At 48.9% G+C, this 23,965-nt stretch overlaps 2 protein-coding genes across 7 annotated transcripts in view; one reads left to right on the plus strand and one right to left on the minus strand.

Annotated features, from left to right (window-relative positions):
- VPS35L (VPS35 endosomal protein sorting factor like) overlaps positions 1-18,445 on the plus strand; it is a 122,083-nt gene extending 103,638 nt beyond the window's left edge. The window contains exons 28-31 of one of the 2 annotated variants that reach the window (XM_059898343.1): positions 2,615-2,780; positions 10,852-10,970; positions 17,057-17,203; positions 17,888-18,445. In XM_059898343.1, the coding sequence (XP_059754326.1) occupies positions 2,615-2,780; positions 10,852-10,970; positions 17,057-17,203; positions 17,888-17,986 (531 nt within the window). In that variant the 3' untranslated portion in view covers positions 17,987-18,445. Of the gene's footprint in view, positions 1-2,614; positions 2,781-6,142; positions 6,670-10,851; positions 10,971-17,056; positions 17,204-17,887 lie in introns of those variants that run through there. The other variant, XM_059898345.1, reaches the window with a different exon arrangement.
- The window catches only part of KNOP1 (lysine rich nucleolar protein 1), a 37,363-nt gene continuing 13,401 nt past the window's right edge, over positions 4-23,965 (minus strand). For 2 of the 5 annotated variants that reach the window (XM_059898347.1, XM_059898348.1), the window contains exon 5: positions 18,648-23,181. In XM_059898347.1, the coding sequence (XP_059754330.1) occupies positions 22,870-23,181 (312 nt within the window). In that variant the 3' untranslated portion in view covers positions 18,648-22,869. Of the gene's footprint in view, positions 270-7,245; positions 7,490-11,436; positions 11,562-18,647; positions 23,182-23,965 lie in introns of those variants that run through there. The other 3 variants (XR_009497726.1, XR_009497728.1, XR_009497727.1) reach the window with 3 other exon arrangements.

Genomic DNA, 23,965 nt, shown 5'->3' on the forward strand with positions numbered 1-23,965 from the left:
GGTACAATTTCTTTTGAAAATGTTACAACCACTGAAGCGTGGCTATCATGTGGAGAATGTTTTCCTTGTAGAGAAGGTTGGAAATAATCTCTTCGTCTCTTCGGTTTAAAGCTAGCAGAAACGGCTGGCTACAAACCTTCACGTCTCCGTTACCCCTTCTTCCACCTTTCTGAAGGTGTGTTGACTGCTCTCTCACAATAGTTACGGCAATTTGTATTGAAATTAAGTTACTGGAACATTCAGATTGTCGTCTCTTTCCAGGGCAGATCCTGAAATAGAATATATTTTGAACATCCACATAGCAGAACGAAATAGCCTAGTTAGAAACAGCTGTTAGCAAAGAAAGGCAGTAGTAAGCTGCCATCTGAGACTGACTCTGGCAATGGAAGGCGGACCATGGCACAGGCAATTTTGCTGCATATAGTTTGAGGTACTCAGATTTTGGAGTGTCATGTGTCTTCTTTTGTGCCGACGCCGTAACAGCAATTCCTGTAGATGTTAACAGCTGTACAAATCATCTCCCACTCCTCCACCCTCATTCTTACCCACTGGAAGTATTACTGCTGTGTATCCACACATTGGATTACGTAGCTGTTAACTCCCGCCCACCTCGGTTATCACACTTCTACTCCGTGCCTGAATTCAAGATAGCCGACTACGTATATGCCTTCCCCCAACTAGCCAGCTCCATAAAGTCTAGTTCATCCCTAATTCATCTGTAGAGAGGCAGTATAAATAGAGTATTAGCAGTTAGGAATGTCCACTCTGGAGCCAGACTCCCGGGGCTCAAATCCTGGTTCCCCCCATGCACCAGCAGTGTAGCTCATTTCCCATCTGTGAAATGGGGGGGAGAGGAGGTCATAAAAGTATCTTCCCGGAACGTAGAAAAGCTATGGTAGCTACAATAGCTACCATAAAAGTTAGCTGTTGTGTTTGTAGCCACCTCAGTGCCTGGCACATAGAAGGTGCTCGAAAAATGTTATCCATTCAACATTATTTACCTACCAAGTGTCTGCTCTGTGCCCAGCACTGTCCCAGGAAGCAGAGACAGGGATGGGGCACCATTTGCAATCCTGGGCAGTCCTGGCAGTGTATTACTGGCAAACAGAACAGATAAAGTACCTGCCGTCCTGGAGGTTATAGGCTAGGATGAAAAAAAAGATGAACCAAGAGGTATGTTTGGGTAGTTAGGAATAAATAAGATCGCTTCCGATGCTGAGCACTGCTCTGAAAAAATGAGATGGATGACTTGACGTGAAGAGAGACTAAGAGAGACGGGGCGGGGCTCTGGATTGCCGATCAGGGCAGGAGCTAACATGTAAGATGAGATCTGGAGGCTGTCAAGGAGCCAGTGTGGCCAAGTCTTGCAGGTGAATATTCCAGTCAGGGGAACAGCAGGGCTGGGAGGCCAGACCCCCTTGGCATATGAGCTGCCCTCCGGAGCATCCTGTGCCCTTCAGTCTGGTCTGTGTGGGAGACTGGCCTCTGGGGATCGCGTCACCGGCGCTTCCTTCCTTCTGGCTTCCAGCTGGTTCAGCCAGCGCGAGTACTGACGTGGACTGCAGGGCAGGAGGAGAGCGAGGCTGGGGTGTTTATCCCCCAACTGTCACTGGGCCGTGTTTGGCGATGGCTTTGTTCTTCCATCCAGGGCTGCAGCTGCTGTTGGGTGGTCGCCTCCAACCGCAAAAACTCGCTCCCCACCGCGTGCTTTCAGCCCGAGGATGGTAACAGTTTCCCTCTGTTGCCAGGCCCTGGGTGCCTCATCTTTCCTCGCTAGTTCTCTTCATTCTGATAACCTTTCATTAAACCATCCTCGTTTAACCCTTGTGAGTGTGTCCTCTGTGTCCTGCCAGGACCCTGAGCGGTCCAGCTGGTCCCAGGAGCCATAAAGGTGGCGCTGGACTGAGTGAGGGGCAAGATGGGCCAGCCGGGTCAGCGGGGCGATGGCAGCAGGAGCTGGGGGAGGAGGAGTCTCCGGAGAGCGTGCAGCAGGAGAGCCACTGCATTGCATATTCCTTTTTGGAACGGAATTGAAGCTGCTGACTCTTTTGCATCCCAGCACTGGTTCAGTTTAGCATCTGAGAAACACTGTTATAAGCTCTGTGACTGACTGTTGGGTTTTTCCTCTCCCAAGAGAGGATCCTCAATTTAGCTGTTAATGTTGCTGAACACCCTGAAGAGTGAGGCTGTGTTTAAAGTCGGTGCCTTTGGTGGTGACAGTGATCATTTGGGGGTTTACCCGAGGTAGGTGGCTTCTGCTGTGCCGTCTGCAACGAGACCTGCAATCTAGCTTCTGTAGTTGGAAGAACAGGGCTTTTTACTGTTATGGACATAAGAGCAAGGCTGTAATTTTGGAAACAGACCATTAAACTGACAGGAAATTTTGCTTTCGTTCCTCAGACCCAGAGCTCTCAAAGCTTGTCTCCCCAGACTGGAGCGTGTTGTTTAGTGGAGTTAACAACGTTTTGTCACTTTTCTCTCTATTGTTTAACCATAGCTGGCACTTTAATTTCTCTACAGCTGCTAAAGGGAGGGACCTGGGTTTCTGTCTTGATTTTTTTTTCCTCCTGCTTCACGTCTAGGATTATTTATCCTTTTTCTGGTCCTCCACTAGGATCATCCTGAACACGGGGTCCTGTTTCTTGTTCGAGAGCTGCTCAACGTGATCCAGGACTACACCTGGGAGGACAACAATGATGAGAAAATCCGCATCTACACCTGTGTCCTGCACCTGCTGTCTGCCATGAGCCAGGAGACCTACCTCTACCACGTAGACAAAGGTAGCTGGGTCCCTCCACCAGACTGCACTGTGTTTGAACTTCTGAACAGCAAGTGCAGGGTTTTCACTTTCTCTTTTATTTAATCCCCTTGTGTTTTACCTACCATGAACTTCTACTCCAGGGTCTTGATAAATTTGCCCAGTGTAAGAATTACCTGGGGACCTTTTAAGAATACAGGTTCCTGGGCCCCATCTGTCTCTTCTAAATTAGAATCCCCAGGAAGAGGCCTGAGAATTTGTATCTTTAACAAGCATCCAAGATCATTTTGACAAACAGACGAGTTCAGAGAAGCACTCTTTTGGATCAGTGATGTCTTGGGTGTGCCACAGAATAACCTAGAATGGTGATTACATATGCACATGCATGACCTTCATCCCAGGCTTGTTCCTTACCAGTTTCACGTGGGTCCTGACCTGGACCCTTAGAGCAGGTGCTTGGAAGAAGGAGACGGCCTTGCTCCCCGACATGCAACCAGCCGTTTTGAACTTGCTCCTACAGGTTTGGGAGCCGCCTCCTCATGTCCTTGACACAACATGGGACAGTCCCAGTTCCAGACCTCTGCCCACTGAGCCCAGGCATCTTCCTGCTTGTCAGAGCCTCGGTTCCGATTTTTGGTTTCCAAAAGAATGGCCCTATTGTTAAAAGCGATTTGGCCAGTAAATGAATACTTCAGGGTTTAAGCAACTGTCTCTACACTTGGATATTTTAGGGAACAAATTTGCAGTGCTAAGGATGGCCTCCCGTTATAACTCTCAGAGGCTTCCTCTGGCTGGGATTTGGGGGCTGAGGTTACGTAAAGGTGTACTTGGGGAGGTTGGTTAATGTCAATGATGATAAGTCCCGCGATCTGAGCTCCTACTGCGTGCCGGGTGCGGTGCCGGACTCCACGGGCCTCCTTCTCCTTTCATCCTGACAGCATTATGAGGAGGATGGGCATCTGTGTCCCCATTTCACACACAAGCAAGGGGAGACACCGAAAGACAACATGGTTTTACCAACCATGTGATTTCTAGGGCTCAGGGCCAGTTAGTGCTCCGAGTGGAATTCACTGTGGTACATGCATTATGCTGCCTCCTTGATTACAAAGTAACAATATTTTGATTAAAGTATATCATAGTACACACATACAATAAACCATAAAGCTCAGCAGATTATCACAAGGTGAACACACCCAGTAGCCACCACCCAGATAGAGGAATCAAACATTACTAGCTCCCCAGAAGTCCCCTGTATGCCCCCGTCCACTCAGCACCACCACTTTCCTCTCTAAAGGTACACTGCTCTCCTGACTTCTAACATTACAGATTAGTTTGCCAAGTTTTGACCTTTCTGTGAATGGACTCATTTAGCAAGCATCCTTTGGCGTCTGGCTTCTTTCACTCAGTGTTATGTCTGTGAGATTCTTCTGTGTTGTGTGTAGCTGTTGTTCATCCTTTTGCATTGCTGCATAGTATTCCATCGTATGAATATACCAGAATTTCTTCATTCCCCTGTGGATGCAGTTCTGAGCTGTTGTGAGGAGTGCTGCTGTGAACATTCCTGAATATATAACTCTTGGGGTTCATGTCTGTCAGGTATATGCCTGGGGTGGAAATGCTGGCTGGTGGGATTTGCTTATGTTCAGCTCTGGTAGGTACTGTCTCACAGTTTTCCAAAATAGTTATACCAGTTTACACTCCCACCAGGCATGAATGAGATTTCCATTTTTTCCCTTGATACGGTGAGTCTTGTTCATTTGGGCTCTTCTGATGAGTGTAATTTGCATTTCTCTGATGGCTAATGAGGGTGAGCTTTTCCTGTATTTGTTGGCATTTTTATTTCCTCTCTTGTGAAGGGCACACGGAGGGCTCAGAACAAGAGAGAAACTTTTGAGGACCAGATGCTGCCGTGGAAGTGGGTCTGTAAACCCGGGCCCTATGAGAGGAGCAAGCCCTCTCCTCGCTCTTCCCTTCCTTAAACAGATTCACTGAATCCCCTGTCTACACAGCACAGCAGGGTGCACTGTAGGAGCCAGAGCGCCAGCACGGGGAGCGTGGCTGTGTTTGACAGGTGGAGTCTAGTTTTCTAGCTTTTAGAGATGAAGACAGAAGGGTGGGTTTTCTTTGCTGCCTTCTTGGCCCAGCTGTTTACTCTGAGTGCACAATTGTGACCTGACAGTTGTCTTCGTAGCAGAGAGTCCCGGGGCCCTGGGAGGCTTTGCAGGGGTGGAGGCTCCATTTTCCCATCTCTTTCTTAGTCGAGGCAGCTCTTTAGACAGCGCTGACAAAGGTTCGAACTTTTGAAAAACTGGGGTCAGTTTTTTTTTTGCATTGACGAAGGATGCCTTGGCTGTTTTCTTTCCAGATGAATAAGAAGAGAATGTTCTGAAGTGACCTGGAGCCATAACTCCAGTGCTGTCATGCGAGCGTGCGAGACAGTGTGCTTGCTGTGGAAAGGCAGGACACTTCTGACACTGAATGTCTATTTATTTAACACGCAGGTGTCTAGTTGGAAGAGTACAACTCCGGGGCCCGTGGGAAGTCGGCACAGCCCCTTCACTCCTCCACGTCACCTGCCAGGCCCTTGAAGCATTTGGGGTTGTGACCCCAGGGCCAGACAGATGCAGAGGTCCTGGGCTATTTTTAGTAGCCATTTGCCAGGGATCTCATTTCTCCCCGTTGTGAGTGCCAGTCTGGACTCTCAGGCCTGCTTTATACTCTGGCCAGGCCAAATTACTTCTGACTGTCAACTTCGCCCTTCCCTCCCTCCCTCTGTCACCACCAAGTGTTAGCATGGAAACACTTTTCCCCACTCCTGACCCCGTTTTTCACTTTCTCTGTGAATTTTCCACCTTCAGGGTTCAGCCTAGATCTCACTGATTCTATGATTCCATCCCAAGCCTAGATTTTAGGATCCTGGGACCCCCAGGCCACCCTCTCCTGACATGCAGCCCATGCGGTTGTGATTGCCCGTTTGCTCGTCTGCACCTGCTGTGTGCTGTGAGGGCAGGACTAGGTCAGCCCGTTCCCCACCCACTGGGTCTCCGGGTCCTGGAACCTGGCGCAGAGCAGGCCCTCACCTAGTCCATGCTCTGCGTGTGTGAGTGGCCTGCTCTGAACACGCCTCTGACCCCTCTGGGCGGGATGCCTGCAGCTTGGGTGGTTGGCCACAGGTGGTCCTAGACCTTCTCGCTTCTCCCCTGCTGCTGGGCTAATCCGAATGAGTAGGTTACGCCAGCGCAGAGTAAGACTGGGAATTTATGCCAGGAGCTAGCCTAGTCCTCAGCAGCAGGTGTGAGAAATTCCTTTACCAGCTGCATTTTGCCACCCTGCAAAAGCACATGGTGGCGAATGGCTGAATCAAATTCTTTCTCTTCTTACAAGAATAACCGCCGTCTTCCACGTCATGGACAGCAGTTGAAACACAGCAGCCAGAGCCAGAGCCAGAGCCGTCTCAGAAATCCTGGGACGGATGCCTGCAGCCCAGGGCAATTCACTACCAACCTGTGTCATAGGAACAACTACAAAGCCAGCAGCCGACCCAGGAGAGCACTCCCAGAACATTCCCCATGAAGGGGCAGTTCAGAACCGGAGTAGAGGTTTCATGCGGACAGAGAAGCTGGGGAGCGAGGAGACCAGCTGTCCTGCTCGTTCTCACGCAGTATGTCTGCAACCTGCTTACAAATGGTTCAGCCAGAAAAAATGACGTATATATCTGTGTGTACGTGAGAGTGTGGAGAGAGCAAGCGAGAGAGCTTCACAGAAGTGGCAAAACGGCATCAACTGGTGATGCTGGGTGAGAGACAGGCAGCGCTTCAGTGTACTGTTATTCCCGCTGTTCTACAGCCTTGACATTTGTTTAAGTAAAAAGCTGGGGATAAAAGAAGAAGGAGTTATTCTTTTTTTTTTTTTTCCACTTAGAAACTCAGTAGTAATTTATTTGGAAAAAGATAAGCAAAGAATGGCTCATTAAAAAATACATTTCATAGTGTCATTCTTCCTCCTTCATACTTTTCCCAAATGCCTAATTGGGAGTTAAATATAAATGTAAGAATTTTAAAAGAATATTATGTACAATTTTATTGAAGTAGAAGAAGGAGTTATTCTTGAAATAGCAACTAGAAATGTACGTGAAGCATCCCTGAAATTATTTTATCAATCAGTTAATTACTATATGCTTATACCTGTACCATTCCCCAAGATTCAAGACAGATTACAGGAAATATATAAAATAATAAAATATAATTTTTTAATTGAAAAAATTGGTTCTTAGGAAGTTATAAATTAGGAAATATATGGCTATATATGTCTGTGTGTGGTATATAGATATACTGGTTTGTCACTTTACTAATAGTATATTATAAATATCTTTCAGTAATAGTATATTGTAGCAATAGTATAGTGTAGTACATGGTAGTTAACAACTATAGATCATATACTTTTATTGTCTTCATAGTATTTTATTTAATGCTCATGCCCCAGAGCAATTTTTTTTTTAATTAATTAATTTATTTTTGGCTGTGTTGGGTCTTCGTTTCTGTGCGAGGGCTTTCTCTAGTTGCGGCAAGTGGGGGCCACTCTTCATCGCGGTGCGCTAGCCTCTCACTGTCGCGGCCTCTCTTGTTGCGGAGCACAGGCTTCAGACGCGCAGGCTCAGTAGTTGTGGCTCACGGGCCCAGTTGCTCCGCGGCATGTGGGATCCTCCCAGACCAGGGCTCGAACCCGTCTCCCCTGCATTAGAAGGCAGATTCTCAACCACTGCGCCACCAGGGAAGCCCTGCCCCAGAGCATTTAATCAAAACTCTTGGTAGATATTTCTGTTGCTTCTCCTCTTACCATTATACACAACATTTATAATGAACATACATTGAACACTGTCCTCTGTGATGAAACAATATCACATATATGCATCTTTGTGCAACTGGGGGATGATTTTCTTAGGATAAATCCCTTGGAGTGGGTTTTCCCAAGTCAAAGATCTGACCTTTTTCTGTACTAAGACTTTTTTTTTTGGAGTAAAATATACATAGTGATAAAATACATATAAAGTTTACCATTTTAACTATTTTTAAATGTACAATTCAGTTTTATCAAGTATAGTTGCAGTGTCGTGCAACCATCACCATTATCCATTTCCAAAATTTTTTCATCCTCCCAAACAAACTCTGTACCCAATGAACAATTAACTTCCCCCTTCCCCCCTCCCCCCAGCCTCTGGTGACCTCTATTTTACTTTGTCTTTATGAATTTGCCTCTTCTAGGTACCTCATATAAGTGGAGTCATACAATAGTTGTCCTTTTTTTTTTTTAAATTTATTTTATTTATTTATTTTTGGCTGCGTTGGGTCTTTGTTGCTGCACGCAGGCTTTCTCTAGTTGTGGCGAGCAGGGGTTACTCTTCGTTGCGGTGCACGGGCTTCTCATTGCAGTGGCTTCTCTTGTTGTGGAGCACAGGCTCTAGGCGCGCAGGCTCAGTAGTTGTGGCTCGAGGGCTCTAGAGTGCAGGCTCAGTATTGTGGCACACGGGCTTAGTTGCTCCGCGGCATGTGGGATCTTCCTGGACCAGGGATCAAACCCGTGTCCCTTGCATTGGCAGGCGGATTCTTAACCACTGTGCCACAAGGGAAGCCCTAGTTGTTCTTTTGTGTCTGGCACATTTCTCTTATCATAATGCTTTCAAGGTTCATCCATGTTGTAACATGTAGAATTTCATTCCTTTTTGTGATTGAGTAATATGCCACTGTTTAGATAAACCACTAAACCACATTTTGCTTATCTGTTGATCTGTCAGTGGATACTTGGGTTGTTTCCACCTTTTGGCTCTTGTGAATAATGCTGCTGTGAACATTCATGTACGTGTATCTGTTTGAGCCTCTGCTTTCAAGTCCTTTGAGCACTGGAGTTGCTGGATCCTGGAGTTGCTTTTCCACAGCAGCTGCACCATTTTACATCCCCACCAGCGATGCACGAGGCTTCCAGTTTCTCCACATCTTCATCAATACTTCTTATTTTCCTCTTTGTTGTTGTTGTTTTTAAATAACAGCATCCTAATGGGTGTGAAGTGGTACTGGACATTTCTTAAGGCTTTTCTTACTGATTTCCAAGCTATGGTACTCCCACCAACAGTTTGCCCAGGCCTACATCAAAACCGGGTATTCTTTCTCACCTTTGTTAATCTGATAGGTGATGTTTTATTAAAAGTTCTTCTGTGGTTTTAGTTTTCTGTTCTTTGATCACTAGTGAAATTGAACCTTTTTTTTTTTCCCTAAAATTATAGGCCATTTAGATGTATTTCTGATACATTGATGTATTTGCCAATTTTCCTATAAGTGACCCTAAGAGGGGTCACTTTCTTAAAAGCTCAGAAGCCATCCCTGCACATTGTACCTTGGCTTTTCTCGTCTTCATGGCCAATGCCTGTTTAACGTGATCCCCTTGTTCTGTAGCTCGTTGCCAGCAGTCCAGGGAGAATAGTTCTTTGCAGGCCCTGACAGACGGCTGGTGACTTTGACCATAATGGGGCTATGCACCGTGGCTCTGACTCTCAGCCTCACCCATCTGCAAGCTAAATGAGTGCCCCGTGTCCCTCGCTTGTGGTGTCACCTCTTGTTTGCATCACACAACTTCATGGGCTTTACTGTGATCTCATACGTCTCATCCCTTTTTGACTGTATATGCCTAGGAGACAGGATCCTAGGGATGGTGATGGGCTGGGCCGAGAAGAGCACAGCAAACCACATTCCCCCAGATGAGCTAAGCTGAACTGGTTTATTGACAACGTCTCTAAACCATGAACTGGATTAGCACTGTGTGTACATGGCCGTATAAGCCCAGCCACGCCCCGCCAAGGCACCTGCACGGCCTCTGCTTTATCAGCTGTCACTGCACCTGGGACAGTGGCCCAAATTTTAGGCCTCCACCAGATCAGAAACATCTAAGAGCTGCCACTGCACTTTTCCTCTCCTTGACCACTTAGCACTGAGGGTGCTCCAATGGTTTTGCACTGCACCGAGCGCCGCTCATTCACACCTGAAATAACTACGCTCAGTCACGTACAAGTCGGCATTTGGGAGTTGGGGTGAAAGCAGTTAAAAAAGGATCTGGCGAGAAAAGGCATGGAGGGAAAGAATCGACTCTGCAAGGCAGAGGTTGTGGTTCCCTTACAGACGGTAAGACTTTGCAGCAGCCTGGCCCTGACCCCTCACCGCACCCCCCCTAAAAAAAGAAGAAGGAGAACCACTGAAGTGTCCGCAGGAGGGACCAACCAAAAGCATTCTGGTCCATCACACAATGGACTACTGCTCAGCTAGTACAAGCAAAGCAGCACATCCATATATGCTGATATGGAAATAGCTCCAGGAATCATTAAGTGAAAAAAAACCAAGTGCAAAACAGCACCCGGTAGAGTCCCTCTCCTTCCTTACCCAGAGGTCATGCTTTGTGCGAAGGTCGACAGGAAGGAGGGAGAGAGGGAGGTCGAACTCAGGCTGTTCTTGTAGCTGCTCTTTCTCTAGACAGCAGCTGTCACAGGAGATGCCCAAGGAGAGAGGGGACTTTAGTGAAAGGATTCAGGTTTGCGAGAAGACGCAGAGAACCTTCTGTTCCATCTGCTGAAGTTTTGAGGTGGAGTGACAGGGCAGGGGCTGGGGGTGGTGCTTAACTGCTTAGGCTTTGATGGGCGCCTCCCAGTTTGGGATCCTGGCTGGGACGGGCTCGGAGCCTCAGTGTCCCCATCTGTCCTCTCTCGCACGTGCCGGTTATGAGGACTCCGCAGTAACACCTGTGAAGCGCTGTGCCCAGTGCCTGGCACACCGGTGCTCAGTGCTGACAGCCATTCTGATGGTCACTGTGATGCCTTCTGTCCCCCTCCATGCCTGGGCCGGAGGGGACAGACTTCGGAGTGTGAGCTCTCTGGCTCAGACTGTCTGGAAGGCCAGGTGTTTTCTCCATGATTCCCAAGGCCCCAAGCCCGTGGGAAATTCTGGCCGTTTCCATTTGCCCTGCTGTGATTTCCCGCCACATGCTGACACCACGGCTGCCGCTCCCTGGCCTTGGGCTTGGGAACATCTCACTGCTCTGGTTTCTTCCATCAGTTGACTCCAATGACAGCCTGTACGGGGGAGACTCCAAGTTTCTGGCTGAGAACAACAAGCTGTGCGAGACGGTGATGGCTCAGATCCTGGAGCATCTGAAAACCCTGGCCAAGGACGAGGTAGGGGCCCCTGCCGCCCCCATCCCCGCCGCTTGCCCTGAAAGCACGAGTTCCCGGGGTGCTTGGACATTGGTTCGTCCAGAGAGTAACGCGCCTGTGTGAAGACTGTTCATCGATGGCCCCGGGGCCTTTGCTCCTGCCATTTCCTCTGCCTGCACTGCGCCTCCCCAGGGTTCCCCTGGCCACCCCTGTCATCATTCGGGTCTCAGCTCAAGTACCTCCTCAGAGTGGCCTTCCCTGAACCCTGTGTCAAGTAGCCACTACACTCCTGCGTCCCTCTGAACTGTCCCTGTGACGCTCGGGCATTCTCCGAAATGCTCTGTGTGTTCACTTCTCAGTCGCCTGCCTCCCCCACCAGAATGTAAGCTCCGTGTGGCCGGGACCTCGAGACGTGGGTCTCGGAGACCTGCCTGTGCCTGAGACAGGGTCTCTGGGATCCATCTGTCACTCACCCCGGCATCCTCACCTCGAACCTGGCGTACAGCGGGCGCTCAATCAGCACACGTTGAGTGAGTAACAGCCTGCACTTTCCACACCTTGGCTCTGTGAGGCCCACAACAACCCTGTGATGTAGGTGCTGCGTTCATTCTCCTTGGACAGAAAAGAAAACCGAGGCTCAGAGAGGTTTCCAGAGCCCCTGGTTTCCTCCGGTTGTGACACAGGTTCCCACCCAGATCCCCAGGCGTGAATCCGTAGCCACTGCATCACGCTCCTCGGTCAAGGCCTCGCCACTTACCTTGCAACAAGTGGCGCACGGTTGTTGTGCAGCCGTGATAGCAGGCTGTGCTTGCCCAGCCTTTTCCTTTTGTTTTTGCCGCACCCCACAGCTTGCAGGATCTTAGTTTCCCGACCAGGGATTGAACCCGGGCCCTTGGCAGTGAAAGCTCGGAGTCCTAACCATTGGACAGCCAGGAAATTCCCATCCCAGCCTTTCTTTCTTTATTTTTTTTTAATTAATTAATTTATTATTTTTTTTGGCTGTGTTGGGTCTTCGTTTCTGTGCGAGGGCTTTCTCTAGTTGTGGCAAGCGGGGGCCACTCTTCATCGCGGTGCGCGGGCCTCTATCGCGCATCCCAGCCTTTCTTATACGTAAGTGTAGCGTGGAGAACTTTGCGTGTGTGGGTTCATCTACTTCTCACAACAGTCCCATGAGTGGGAACAGCTGTTATCCCTTTACACTTTCCAGATGAGGAAACTGAATCCTAGAGTGGTAGCTATGGAATGTGGTCAAGGCAATCTTCTAGAACCCATGCTCTGATCCACAGAATATATTCCTTTATCAGATGTTGCATCGTTACCTTTTCAGAGCAGTTTTTCCCATATTCTCCATATAGATAGATGGTTGACTGATTTCAAAATAATTTCCAAATTATAGTACAATCTAAATAACTACCTGGTACCCTTCCCCAGTTACTCCATTTTTGCAGCTTCAGCTCAAACATGTGGGTGACAGATGGATCCCAGAAGCTCTGTCTCAGGCTTGGTGGACATTGTGTTAAGGCTGATTCCTGCTGTGTAATCAGGGTGGGGAGGTTGGCAGTGACTCTGGAGTCAAAGCCAGTGCCTGACCTTTCTCCACGTCCTTCCCCTGGGGCAGCTCATGTCAGGCTTCTGCCTCCATGTCTGCCTCCCCACACCCCACGCCAGTCTTGCTCTTCGCTACTCCAAACAAACTGACAGCTCATTCCTGATCTCATGTTGGCAGATTCCTGTTTTCTCTCACTGCCACTCACCCCCGACCCCCTCCAATTCCCTTTCCCAAACCCAGGACAGATTTCGGGCTGCAGGGTTCCCAGCGGCTTTCCAGCCCTCCCCTTCCTGCCCACACACTTCCCCAGCTCCCTCCTTCCCAAACCTCAAGTCTCACGTTTTTAGTATTTGCTTCTCTACCCTCACACCACTAAATCCTTTGAAGACAAAATAAGATCAAGCTGGACTTAATTTAATTCTTACTCACTTCCAGGACTGTACAGAATGCCACCATTGCCCTTCCCCCCTTCCCCACCCCACCACAGAAACCATGAGACTATTCTATAGCTGTGGGTGTGTGCGCGCGCACACACGCACACACACACAACAGACATGTATGTCCCGCATTCCCATTCTCCCCAGGGTATTCAAGCAGGTCCTGGAGAGAGTGGGATTTTTTCCAGACTCCATTCCCCAGTGGCCACTGCCGAGGTCAGGGGCACTGCACACAGGGCCAGCCTTAAGGTTAGCAGGGCAAAGGGCAGATGGAAAACACAGAACCACTGGCGCCCTGGGGGCCCCAAGTGCCCCCCAGCACCCTCTCTAGGGAGGGAGGATTGTGGGTGGGTCCCACTGACCCTGGGGCCCCCTGGGTGCAGGGCTGTAGAATGCTGGGGAGTTAATGCTTGGAGGGCACTGGCTGTCAGTGGAGGGGGCAGCATCAGAACCCCAATTTCTTCAGGAACTGGTTTATCAAACCAGTTAGTATTAGAAGAGGTAACTCCCCTCCTCCAACTGAAAGGCCTTTTTCGAAAGCCTGTAAACTTCATCTCTGCGGTAGGCAGCTTTCAGGAGAGAGCCCTCATTATGCTGCAGGAGAAATGGAGTCCTTCACCTTCACTTGCACTGGTCACTCCCCTGCTGTGAAGGATTCTTAGCACCTTCCCTGATCCCTACAGCCAAGGGCTCTGGCTCTAGCTTCTTGCCAGAGCAGGGCTGTGTGTTTGACAAGTCGTGCCCAAGAAACGTGCCTCCGGGCTTGAAAAGGCATTTCTTCACTCTGACGCGACAGGCTGGGTCTAATCAGAGGTGACTGCTTACAGCATAAACGACCACAGTCTAGGACCTCCAGGCTCACAACAAAAACAGAGCCCAGAACCATATAATTTGGAACTATTTTAACACTTGTCTCTTTCTCTTGGGGGAGGAGGCGTTGACTGTGATAACGACTCTGAAATAATTCTGAAAGAATAGCAGGGCTGGAAAGTTTCTGAAGTACATTTCAACTCACATACATACCAGGGACTCTCACTGAAAATGCCTGCCCATATATGCACATTTATTAGAAAAAATATGGGCGGACTGAGCTAAGATGGAACATGTCATCCTTCATTTTAACAACACGCTGTGAGCTTCGGCACAGGCGGCCCCGGGAGGGGAGGCCTCTAGAGCCCGGAGCGGCAGGAGCGCTCGGACCTCTCTCCAGCTGCCGCGGAACCAGGCTGGGCGCCGTGAAAGCCCGACGCTGGTGCCCGAGCTGAGCGTCTCCTCTCTCAGCGCTGGTATCAGCCCCGCTTCCAAAACTGTCCTCTACGTGAGTGTGAAGGAGCCAGCCCTGCCCTAGGCACGAGCTTTATGAAGCTGTTTGTTTGGGTGTGGTGAGGCTGGGAACCACGCCAGAGGGTTACAACTTCCTGCAAATGGCAGTTCCCCTAGGAAAAGAAACAAAAGCAGCTCTTTTCTATTTAAAACCTCTGTAGGGAGACGAGGGGCTCGAGGCCCTGGTTTGGTCTCTCATAACGTGTTCACAGGTTCCTGGGTCTCTGCACGTCGGCCGCCTGCCCGCTCATCCCCAGACCCGTCTCTAATGATCTCATTTTTAATGGGCTGTGCATTGAAAACACAGGCGAACTGGGCTTTTAGGGTAAAATCCTTGAGAAGATACAGAATAGAGAAATAACCAGGAAGATACTGTCTTACTTGTTTGACTTTTTAAAATTCTCCCTTGCTTCAAAGAAATGCAGTTAAAGGGCCTCTCTTGGGAGACTCTTCTAGTTGGATTTGAGTTTTCTATTAGCTTGGTCCTCCAGGTCTGAGCAGAAACCAGGGCCCTCCTGTTCCCCAGGCATCAGATGAGAGCCAGTTTAAAAGGCGAGCAGGATGGGCTGGAACCCACTGGATGGTCTCTGCCCCGGTTCCCGACTGGGGCAGAGCTCACTGTCTGATTAAACAAAGGAACCCAAAGCGGGCAGTTGCCAGCCCATTAATGAGTCTACCAGCCTTCCCTCCTTGTGCCTGCACGCTTGGGACCCGACAGCGTGACCCCGCTCCTTGACAGCAGTGCTGTTCGGTCGGCTCAGCTGCTGCTGTGACGGTCACCTGGTCCAGACCGTTGTCCAGGCAGGCTCAATTTAGGGGGCTTGAGTCTCTTCACTGTCGTCACTCGGCCACCCTCACCCAACTGCATTCTTAGCTGCTCCTTGGCAGTTTCATTGCGTTGTTTTTTTCTCCACTAGAAGACTTTAAATCCTCACTTGGGAGAGGGCGGCAGGAGCGGGTGACAAAGTTGGCTCAGCAGTTAGCGTAGTCTGCTGCTCTGTGGGCTCCACACGTGGGAGGATGCGTGAGCAGATGGACAGTTAGTAGGTCGTTAGGAAAAAGCAGGAAAAAAATATGTATTGGTCTAAATCACATCAAATCGTTCCTATTTCCCTGGATAAAACTGTGTAGCTGCACTGGGCAACTCTGTCAGCTTCTTCAGAATCTGGATCCCTAATGTGATGTTAACCATGGGTCTGTGGGAACATCTTATAAACTGGGGCGGGACATGGGAGGGTGTGGGTACCAGCACAGGCTCCAGAACTGGACGACTGGAGCTCAGACCCTCACTCCGCACTTGCTGGCTGTGGGCCTTGAGCAAGTTCCTGAAGCTTTCTGCCCTCGTCAGCAAAACGGGAGTGTACTGGTTTCCTATTACAGCTTTAAGTCACCACAAACTTAAAACAACCCCCATTTACTATCTCATCAGTTTGGTTAAGTCAGAAGTTGGTGTTGGCTGGGCCAGTTTCTCTGCTCCTGGTTGCACAAAGCCAAAATCAAGGTGCTGACTGGCTGGGCTCTTACCAGGAGGCACTGGGAAAAATCCACCTCCCAGCGTATGTGAGTTGGCCACTTCAGTTCCATATGGTGTAGGACTGAGGTCCTGTTTCCTGCTGGCTGTTGGCTGAGGGTTGTTCTCAGCTTCTAGAAGCCGCCTGCATTTCTTAGCTCTTGGCCTCCTTCTACCATCTTGAAAGCCAGCAGTGGTGGGTCGTGTCCTTCTCATGCTTCAGATCTTTCTGGTCTCCCCTTCTGCGTCATCTTTCCTTTGCTTTCCTCTTTTCTGCTACTTGTCTCTGACTCTAGCCTGAAAAATTTCTCTGGTTTTTAGGGCTCAAGTGATTAGATTGGGCCCACCCAGATAATCCAGGATTATCTCCCTAAGGTCCATAACCTTAATCATACCTGCAAAGTCCCTTCACAGTAGCACCTAGATTAGTGTTTGGATAACCAGGAGTTGGGATCCAGCTCTAGAATCCTGCCTACCTACAGAGAGTTGTTGTGAAGATTAAACAAGGTGAGCTGTGTAAAGCACAGAGCTCATACCTGTCACAGTGTAAGGACCCCATACCCACTAGCTGCCAAGGAGCAAAGCAGACGCTCAAGGCTCCTGGCAGCACTGATGTCTGCAGCGCCAGCCAAGAGCACCCAGCAAGGGTCCGGGTGCCAGCTCTCCAGGACCCACACAGATGTGTGATCTGACCTGGTCCCCTGCTCAGGCCCACCTGCTGACTTGGGACTTCCCAGGTGCCTTTGTTTACCTTTGGGAGCTGGTATCTTTTCTCCTGGGCCTGTTGCATTTTGGAGATTTAGTTTCCCTTTTGTCTTTACCATTCAAAGCTGGGGGTTCAGGTTTGGTCTACTCTGACATTTTGGTTAGACTTTCCTTGTTTGAGAGTACCTTTCACATCAGATCACTGAGCAAAAGAGGAATGATCTGGTGTGAAGAATACCTAATGGTTCTTATAAAAGCTGGGCATGGGCACCAGGCATTGGGGAGCATTATTCACGGGGAGCTGTCTTTGGTCTTTATTACCAGCACCCAGAGGGTGGGAATAGTGACTGAAACTTTGCGTGGCTTGAGGACACGTCTGTAAGAGATGTATCTTACCGTTCAGTTTACTCCTGTACTTGCGTTACGCAAGACGGCCTATCACTGCTGGGGTAACCCGGGGAGGTTAAGCGGCTCGCCCTCCAGAAGACCCGTGGTAGAGCTGGCCTTGGAACCCCAGGCAGCGTCAACACTGGGCCGGGCCTGAGCCCCAGTGCCAGATAGTAACCTCTCTTTTCTATATCAGGCCCTCAAGCGCCAGAGCTCGTTGGGCCTTTCCTTCTTTAACAGCATCTTGGCCCACGGGGACCTGCGCAACAACAGGCTCAACCAGCTGTCCGTCAACCTGTGGCACCTGGCACAGAGGCACGGCTGTGCGGACACCAGGACCATGGTGAGGCGAGGCGAGGCGAGGGGTGGGGGGAGTGGGGGCCCTCACAACGCCCGCCAAGCACGGCTGTCCTGGCCAGGCACAAGTGGCCTCAACACAACATCAGGGCCTGGACATCAAATAGCCCCAGTCTCCCCTTCCAGAAAGGTGCCAGGCCCTACGAAGTACAGACAGCTCTCTGTATCTGCAAGTTTGGCATCCTCAGATTCAACCAACCACAGATCAAAAATATTCAGGGGGAAAAGAAATTCCAGAAACTTCCAAGAAGCAAAACCTGAATTTGCCACCTATCGGCAACTATTTACATAGCATTTACTTTGTATTAGGTGTTATAAGTCATCTAGAGATGATTTAAATATACAGGGGGAGTTATGTAGGTGATATGCAAATACTACACCATTTTCTATAAGGGATTCAGTATCCTCAGTTTGGTCCTGGAACCAGGGGACCACTGAGTAGTATTAAGAATTAACTCCCTCTGAATAAAAACCGTATGTATGAAAACACCAGTCATTCCTGGTGATTTTAAGAGCAAGCTATAATCTAAGGAGTCTTATTTTAAAACTGCTGGTTTCTTCCCCTCCCTTCTCTGCTAAGAAAAAAGCCAAAGCTCCCGATACGGCTGATTTGTTGGAGCTTTGACAGTTATGAACCAGAAAGGAGATGAGTCTTTCTCTTTCTTCTTAGGTGAAAACTCTGGAATACATCAAGAAGCGAAGCAAACACCCAGACATGGGGCATCTGACCGAGCTGGCCCTCAGGCTCCCTCTGCAGACGAGGACCTGACCCTAGAGGCTCTGGTGCCAAGTCCAGAAAGACCTATTTTGCGTTTTTGTTTTTATTTTTACACACATACAGACTGGCTTCTCTACTAGATTATTCTGCCAGTGAAGTGAAGAAGTGGGAGCTGTCAGAGCATTCGAATCCACTCCTGCTCACTGAGCACAGTGTCTTAGTGTTTCTTTGCACAAGTGGCCTTCAGATGGGCCTTTAGGGAAAAACTGAAGAATGCAAGTAACATCTTTCTTTTCTGAAAGGTGTTTTTTAGTTGGAAAAAGAACCTTGAAAAGCAGTCCACTTTGACAGACCCACTGTGCCCTTTCCCTAATTTGCTTTATATCAAAATCAGCTCTTGATTGGATTTAGAGTATGCTGGTGGATTAAAGTAGAAAGTGAGGTCAAATCTGAGATTCCCTGTAGCGTCGATGGAAAATATACTGTAACTGAATAAACCTCCTGAAGGAACACTTATGTTCATGACTGTTCATTTAATTACAGTTGACTCTCATCCGGAAGAGAACGTGTCTAAACATACCGCCTGGTTTTCTTGCAGCCATAACCCTAAACAGCATGTGATTCTGTCTACTTTTTTATCAGTTTGGCGGAATCTGATTCTCGTATTACCACTAATGAGCTTCTACTGACATTTTATTTTGAATCAGTAAGAGCATTAATATTGGTGGTGGTGGTGACTCACAGCCTAGAACCCCTTGTGCAGGAAAATGCATCCAAGTTGTGGATTAAAAGCGCCCCCAAACTACTGTACTTTTGGAAGGTACACACTGAATGTGGATAGACTACATTTCACCTCTACCCTGTGAAAAGCCTGATACAGTTCACACAGTAAAAGTAGCTAAAATAAAATTTTTTTAATATACATAAACTCATGTTTTAATTCAATAGCTTGGGACCAAGAATATGCTATGGATTTTCCGGCCGGCTTAATAGTGAACCCCACCCCACCCCAATGCAAGGATTCTGTTGAGAATATGGCCTCCGTTAAGGAACAGCGTGTACTAAAGAATGCACCTCAACTGAACAAAACAGACATTCAGAAAGCATGGTGGTATTGCTCAAATGTTCCCAAGTGGCCTTTATTTCACAAAATTATTTTCATTAAAATTATTTCCTATACCACTTTTACTATATGATACTATTCAAATGAAAATCAATCGGCAAATTTACAAATTATGCACTTTTAAGTCATCTACTTTGAGGCTGTACACATCAGACAGCATCCGTGCCCAAGCCTGGTCAGTGAATTCCTAATGCTCTTCCATTAACCTGGACTCGGACTTTCACATTCGGTCAGGTATCTGTTACACCAAAGCAGCTTCTGAACCACGTGTTACCTGGCCCAGGTGGAAGCTTAGATTTTCTATGTTCTTGTGTGGTTTCCTCAGCCTGTTACTAAATCAATTAGCCAGTCTCTGAAAACCATGGCCTACATGAGATGAAGTCTACTACTACTACTACATGAAGGATGATGGAACAACAACAACAAAAAAATCAAATTTTAGGAAATAAGGTGAAAGTGAGAAAAACTTCTGCATGAGGCCTGTATTAATTTTCTATTGCTGCTTTAAATTACTACAAACTTAGTGGCTTAAAACGTCACAATTTTACCACCTTACAGCTCTACTGGTCTAAAGTCCAATGGGCTTACCTTCAAAGTGAAGGTGTCAGCTGGGCTGTATTCCTTCTGGAGGCTCTAGGGAAGAATCAGTTTTCTTGCCTTTTCCAGCTTCTCGAGGCCACCTGCATTCCTTGGCTTGTGGTCCCTTCATCTTCAAACTAGTGACAGCTTGTTGAGTGTTTCCTGCAAGTCTCTTGACTCTTCTGTCTCCCTCTTCTACTTCTAATCCTGGATTATCTGGGTAGGCCCAGTCTAATCATATTAAGGTCAGCTGATTAGCAAACTTAATGCCATCTGCTACCTTAAACTCCCTTTTGTTTTGTATCACAACATATTAACAGGTTCCAAAGATTAGGACTTGGACGGGGTGGGGGGGCGGGGCATGGGGGCATTATTCCAACCACAAACCTGAACAGTTCTAAGTTTGCAAAGCTGAACACACAATTTTTAAGGGGAGAACTGTGTCTATCTGGCAAATACTTTTGATGGGCCAGTCTAGTTACAGAAAGGTGGCCTCAGGGAGGGGCCTAGTGGGCTAAGGCGAAACAGCAGGAATCACCCCAAGGAATAAAATGGTTAAGAATCACGAGGTCTGGGGAACGGCTGGATAAAGGCAGTTATAAGGAGGGAAGGACCTTGCCATAGGAGGGGGGGTCAGTCAGTGAGCAGCCCCCAAGGGAGAAACAGCCGACAAGTGCGAGAACAGGGTTGTTACATACTCAGCTAAGACCTTGGCTGTGCTTACATACCAGACCTCCCACCCATCTCTCCCAGATTCTGAGTAAAAATCCAAAAACTGCCTTGTTCCAGTGGAGACAGGCTGTGTGCTACACGGAGTCAACAGATGAAGAACAACATGGGAAATCACACCACAAAAACTTGCAGACAGCTTGAGGAGGGCCCAGGACATGGGGAAAAAGGGGGATAGGTGACTCAAGACAATGTTGTTTAATTTACAAAAGGACGGAGGCCCAGCTAACTGCAGGCCAGGAGCTGTCACTAGAGCAACAGTGGTCTGCATCTATGAGAGCAGCCGAGACAAGGCTAAGTTCAATCTGAGGACACGTGGCATCCTGCCGTCTTGGCTGCTCGGCCTTCTTTGCTTAGACCCTGCTTCAGGACAGACTAATAAACCTTCCCAAGCCAAGTGGAACTCATTCAGCCACACTGAGCTAGCAAGTCAAATCCTATCACACAGAGACTGAAGATACTGAACAGCAAGAGGGGAAAGGCCTGACCACCACACCCTAATGAGAGCTACCACTGTGGGGACAGGTCAGGGACAATCGCTCAGCCACTCTCCGGAAGCACCCAGTAGATGGCTGAGCACAATCCTTCCTGACAGCCGAGCAGCCCCAAACTGTAGTGTGATCTCTCAGCAAGATAAAAACGATTAGAGAAGCAGTGGTTGGTTCCTTTTACACTGGGCAAGTTCCTGTAGTGTGGGCCAAGACTGGGAAAGATTTATTCCCCTGTCGGAAGGGGATGTGCCCTGAAGAGCTAACTCAAATGCAGAATCTTACCTTGTAGGCCTCTTCCGTTATGCATCTCAAGGTTGAATCCATGAAAGGCCAAGTTCACCTTCTGAGGGAAGTGGCCCACCTGAATCACTGCTAACAAAGACTTGTAGGACTCCAGACCCGGCCAATGCTTGTTGGTCAGGGCCCAGGCAGGCCTGCCTCACCTCTGCCCCATGGGGCAGTAGTGGACCCGTGTTCATCTCACTAGCATCCGAACCTCAGTCTTCCTTCCTGACTGACCTGAGAGTCTCCCTCCACATGCCAAGGGCTGGCTCAAGAATGGGTACGTGACCCACTGCTGGGCAATGAGCTATGACAAAAGGGCTTCTGGGAGTTTCCTTGATCCACAAGAAGGTTTTTCTTCTTCCTCTGTAATGGTTCTAGTGTCTTGATATGCTGCCTGGAACTGCTACAGCCATCTTTCCACCAGCCCGATGAAGCCAACACTGAGGATGATGGAGCAGAGAGGAAACATTCGTTTCCTTCATGGGAAGCTGAATCAACCCCCTACGACAGGACAGGGCTCCCTGCCACGTGAGAGACTGAATTTCCTGGCTATCCAGGCCTGCCTGAGACAGGATGTCTGTAGCAGGAGTTGAAGCCAAGTGGTGTAAAAAAGGCCCAATCAGAACTTATATTTTGGAAAGAAAAATGCTAGGTGAATGCGGAGAAGGTGGTCACATGTCACTCGGGGGGCTACACCTGGAGCTTTGTGAGGCTGGCTGTAGCGTCAAGGCTTGGAAACACTGTTCCCAGGCCGATGAGGCAACGCCCTGTCATCCCCACGTCTGTGCCTCCTGGCATTCAACCTCCTCCAGGGAAGTCGCCTGGGATTCTCCTCCTCGTGACTGAGAAGAATCCAATAAACACGTCCCTGGGAATTAATGTGCCATTGGTTCATGTGGAGGACTAACCAGCTGCTCTCTAAAACGCCTGTTCAGAATCCAGTTAAAGCAGAAAGATTAAATGCAAGCTTGGCACTGGGGATGGAAGGACGGCAGACGCAAAAGGCAAGATGGGTTTAGAAACACATTTCCCAGCAGCGGAGGAAGCTCAGCCGCGTCTGCTTGGTGGCAATCCAGGCGCCTCTTTGCCTGTGGCTACTCCAAGAAGGGGGAGGGAAAGTGAGCTTGCTTCTCCCTGTTTACATGAATCCTGCTTCCTGTTTGAGATTTAGGCATGTAAAAAGCTTCTGTTTCCTCAATTGAGACATTTTAGTCCTCAGTGAGTATTCTGGGTGAAATTCCCTAGAGGGGACACTCAGTGTGGTGAACAGTGACATCGGTCTTGGGGCACAGAAGTACACTTGGCATTTACTGGTTGGGTGGCCCCAGGCAATGTTATTACTTCATCCCTGAACTTCAGTTTCCTCATCTATAAGATGGGGATAATAATAGCACCTGTTTCAGAATCATGAAGATTAAATACATTAATGCAAGGGAGACACGTATGTGCCTGGCACATAGTAAGCACTAGACAAGTGTGAGCTATTGATACTCACTGTCTTCAACAGGGACGGAAGCTTCACACAGAAAACAGTAGGTTTCAGCCACTCACACGTTCTCCTGGTTCCTGAAACGAGCTGCCCTCACCCCAGTTTGTCCAAGCACATCAACACAGTTGTCCTTTATCTCTGCGGGAGTTCCATTCGAGACAACTGTCCTATGGCTTTCATCTGCGTAACGGAACAATGAAAGCAATGTTGGCCGTTTTGGGGGACAAGACAGGAGAGTTTAATCTTCAAACTTGATTGACTTGGATGCGTTCCTGTCAATATAAAAGATTCTGTCCGGAGCCGTGGAGAAGCCGAGGCCGGCCCTGCGGTTGTACTTCCAGCTCATGGCCCGGTCGTAGTCCTGCTGCAGATTCTGCTGCAGGGTGTCGGCCACCTTCTTGCTGAGGGCCATGTTGGGCCTGCCAACCATGGCAGGGGGGCGACTGAATGAAGGGGACAGATTTTTAAAGCCACCCATGAGTTTGAGAAATTTCAGTTTCTTTTCCTCATTTTCAAAGCCAGCAGTATCCCATTGGCCAAACTGAGTTCCCTGTGGTAAGAGAAAACAGGTGGTTACTTCCCTGGCTTCCAAAGCATCTTCCTTTCCCCAGCCCCCAGCCCCCAGCCTTGCCGGGGAGGATCCAGGTGATCAAAGGCTTACTGCGCACCAGGCACAGTGCTCGAAAGCACAGCAGCGGATTATCTTAACTCCAACCAGAGCTCTGTGAGGAACACTGTTGGTTCCCACTCTCCTGATGAGGAAATGGAAGTTTGCAGCTGGACTGGGGGCACAGCCTACTTGGTAACCCTGCTGAACTCCATCTCGGGTCTGGCCCACACTAGAGCCCACCTTTCACACTGAGTTGCCCGTCTGCCTTACTCCTTCTCCCCCAATTCACGGCAGACAGTACGACACACCTCACCAGCTGGCTACTCATCCATCAGCCTAAGGTTTCTGTCCTTTGGAAGGTGGAGAGGGCAAGCGGGAGTCTGAAATGCATTTCCCTTCGCAGAAGCACTGCACTTCATAGCAGGAAAGGAGTGGAGGCCCCAGGAGGTGAAGGGTCACACGAGTCGGAGGCTGAGCCGGCCCAGGAACTCAGGGGTCCTGATTCCTGTCCAGAGCACTCTACAACCCGTGCATGAATCACCCATGTTTGAGAAAATGCAAGAGAGCCCCTCAGAGCAGTGGCCCAAGAGAAGACTCCCTTCCCTCCCATGTCTGTGGCCGAGGCCAGAAACCCAGCTCTCCATGAAGACTGTGACTTCGAAGACTTAGGATTGAGCCCCGCCTGCGTCACCCTGGTCAAGTAACTTAACCCCTGAGCCTCAAT

Source organism: Balaenoptera ricei, chromosome 15, assembly GCF_028023285.1.
Source record: "Balaenoptera ricei isolate mBalRic1 chromosome 15, mBalRic1.hap2, whole genome shotgun sequence".
Classification (NCBI taxonomy): domain Eukaryota; kingdom Metazoa; phylum Chordata; class Mammalia; order Artiodactyla; family Balaenopteridae; genus Balaenoptera; species Balaenoptera ricei.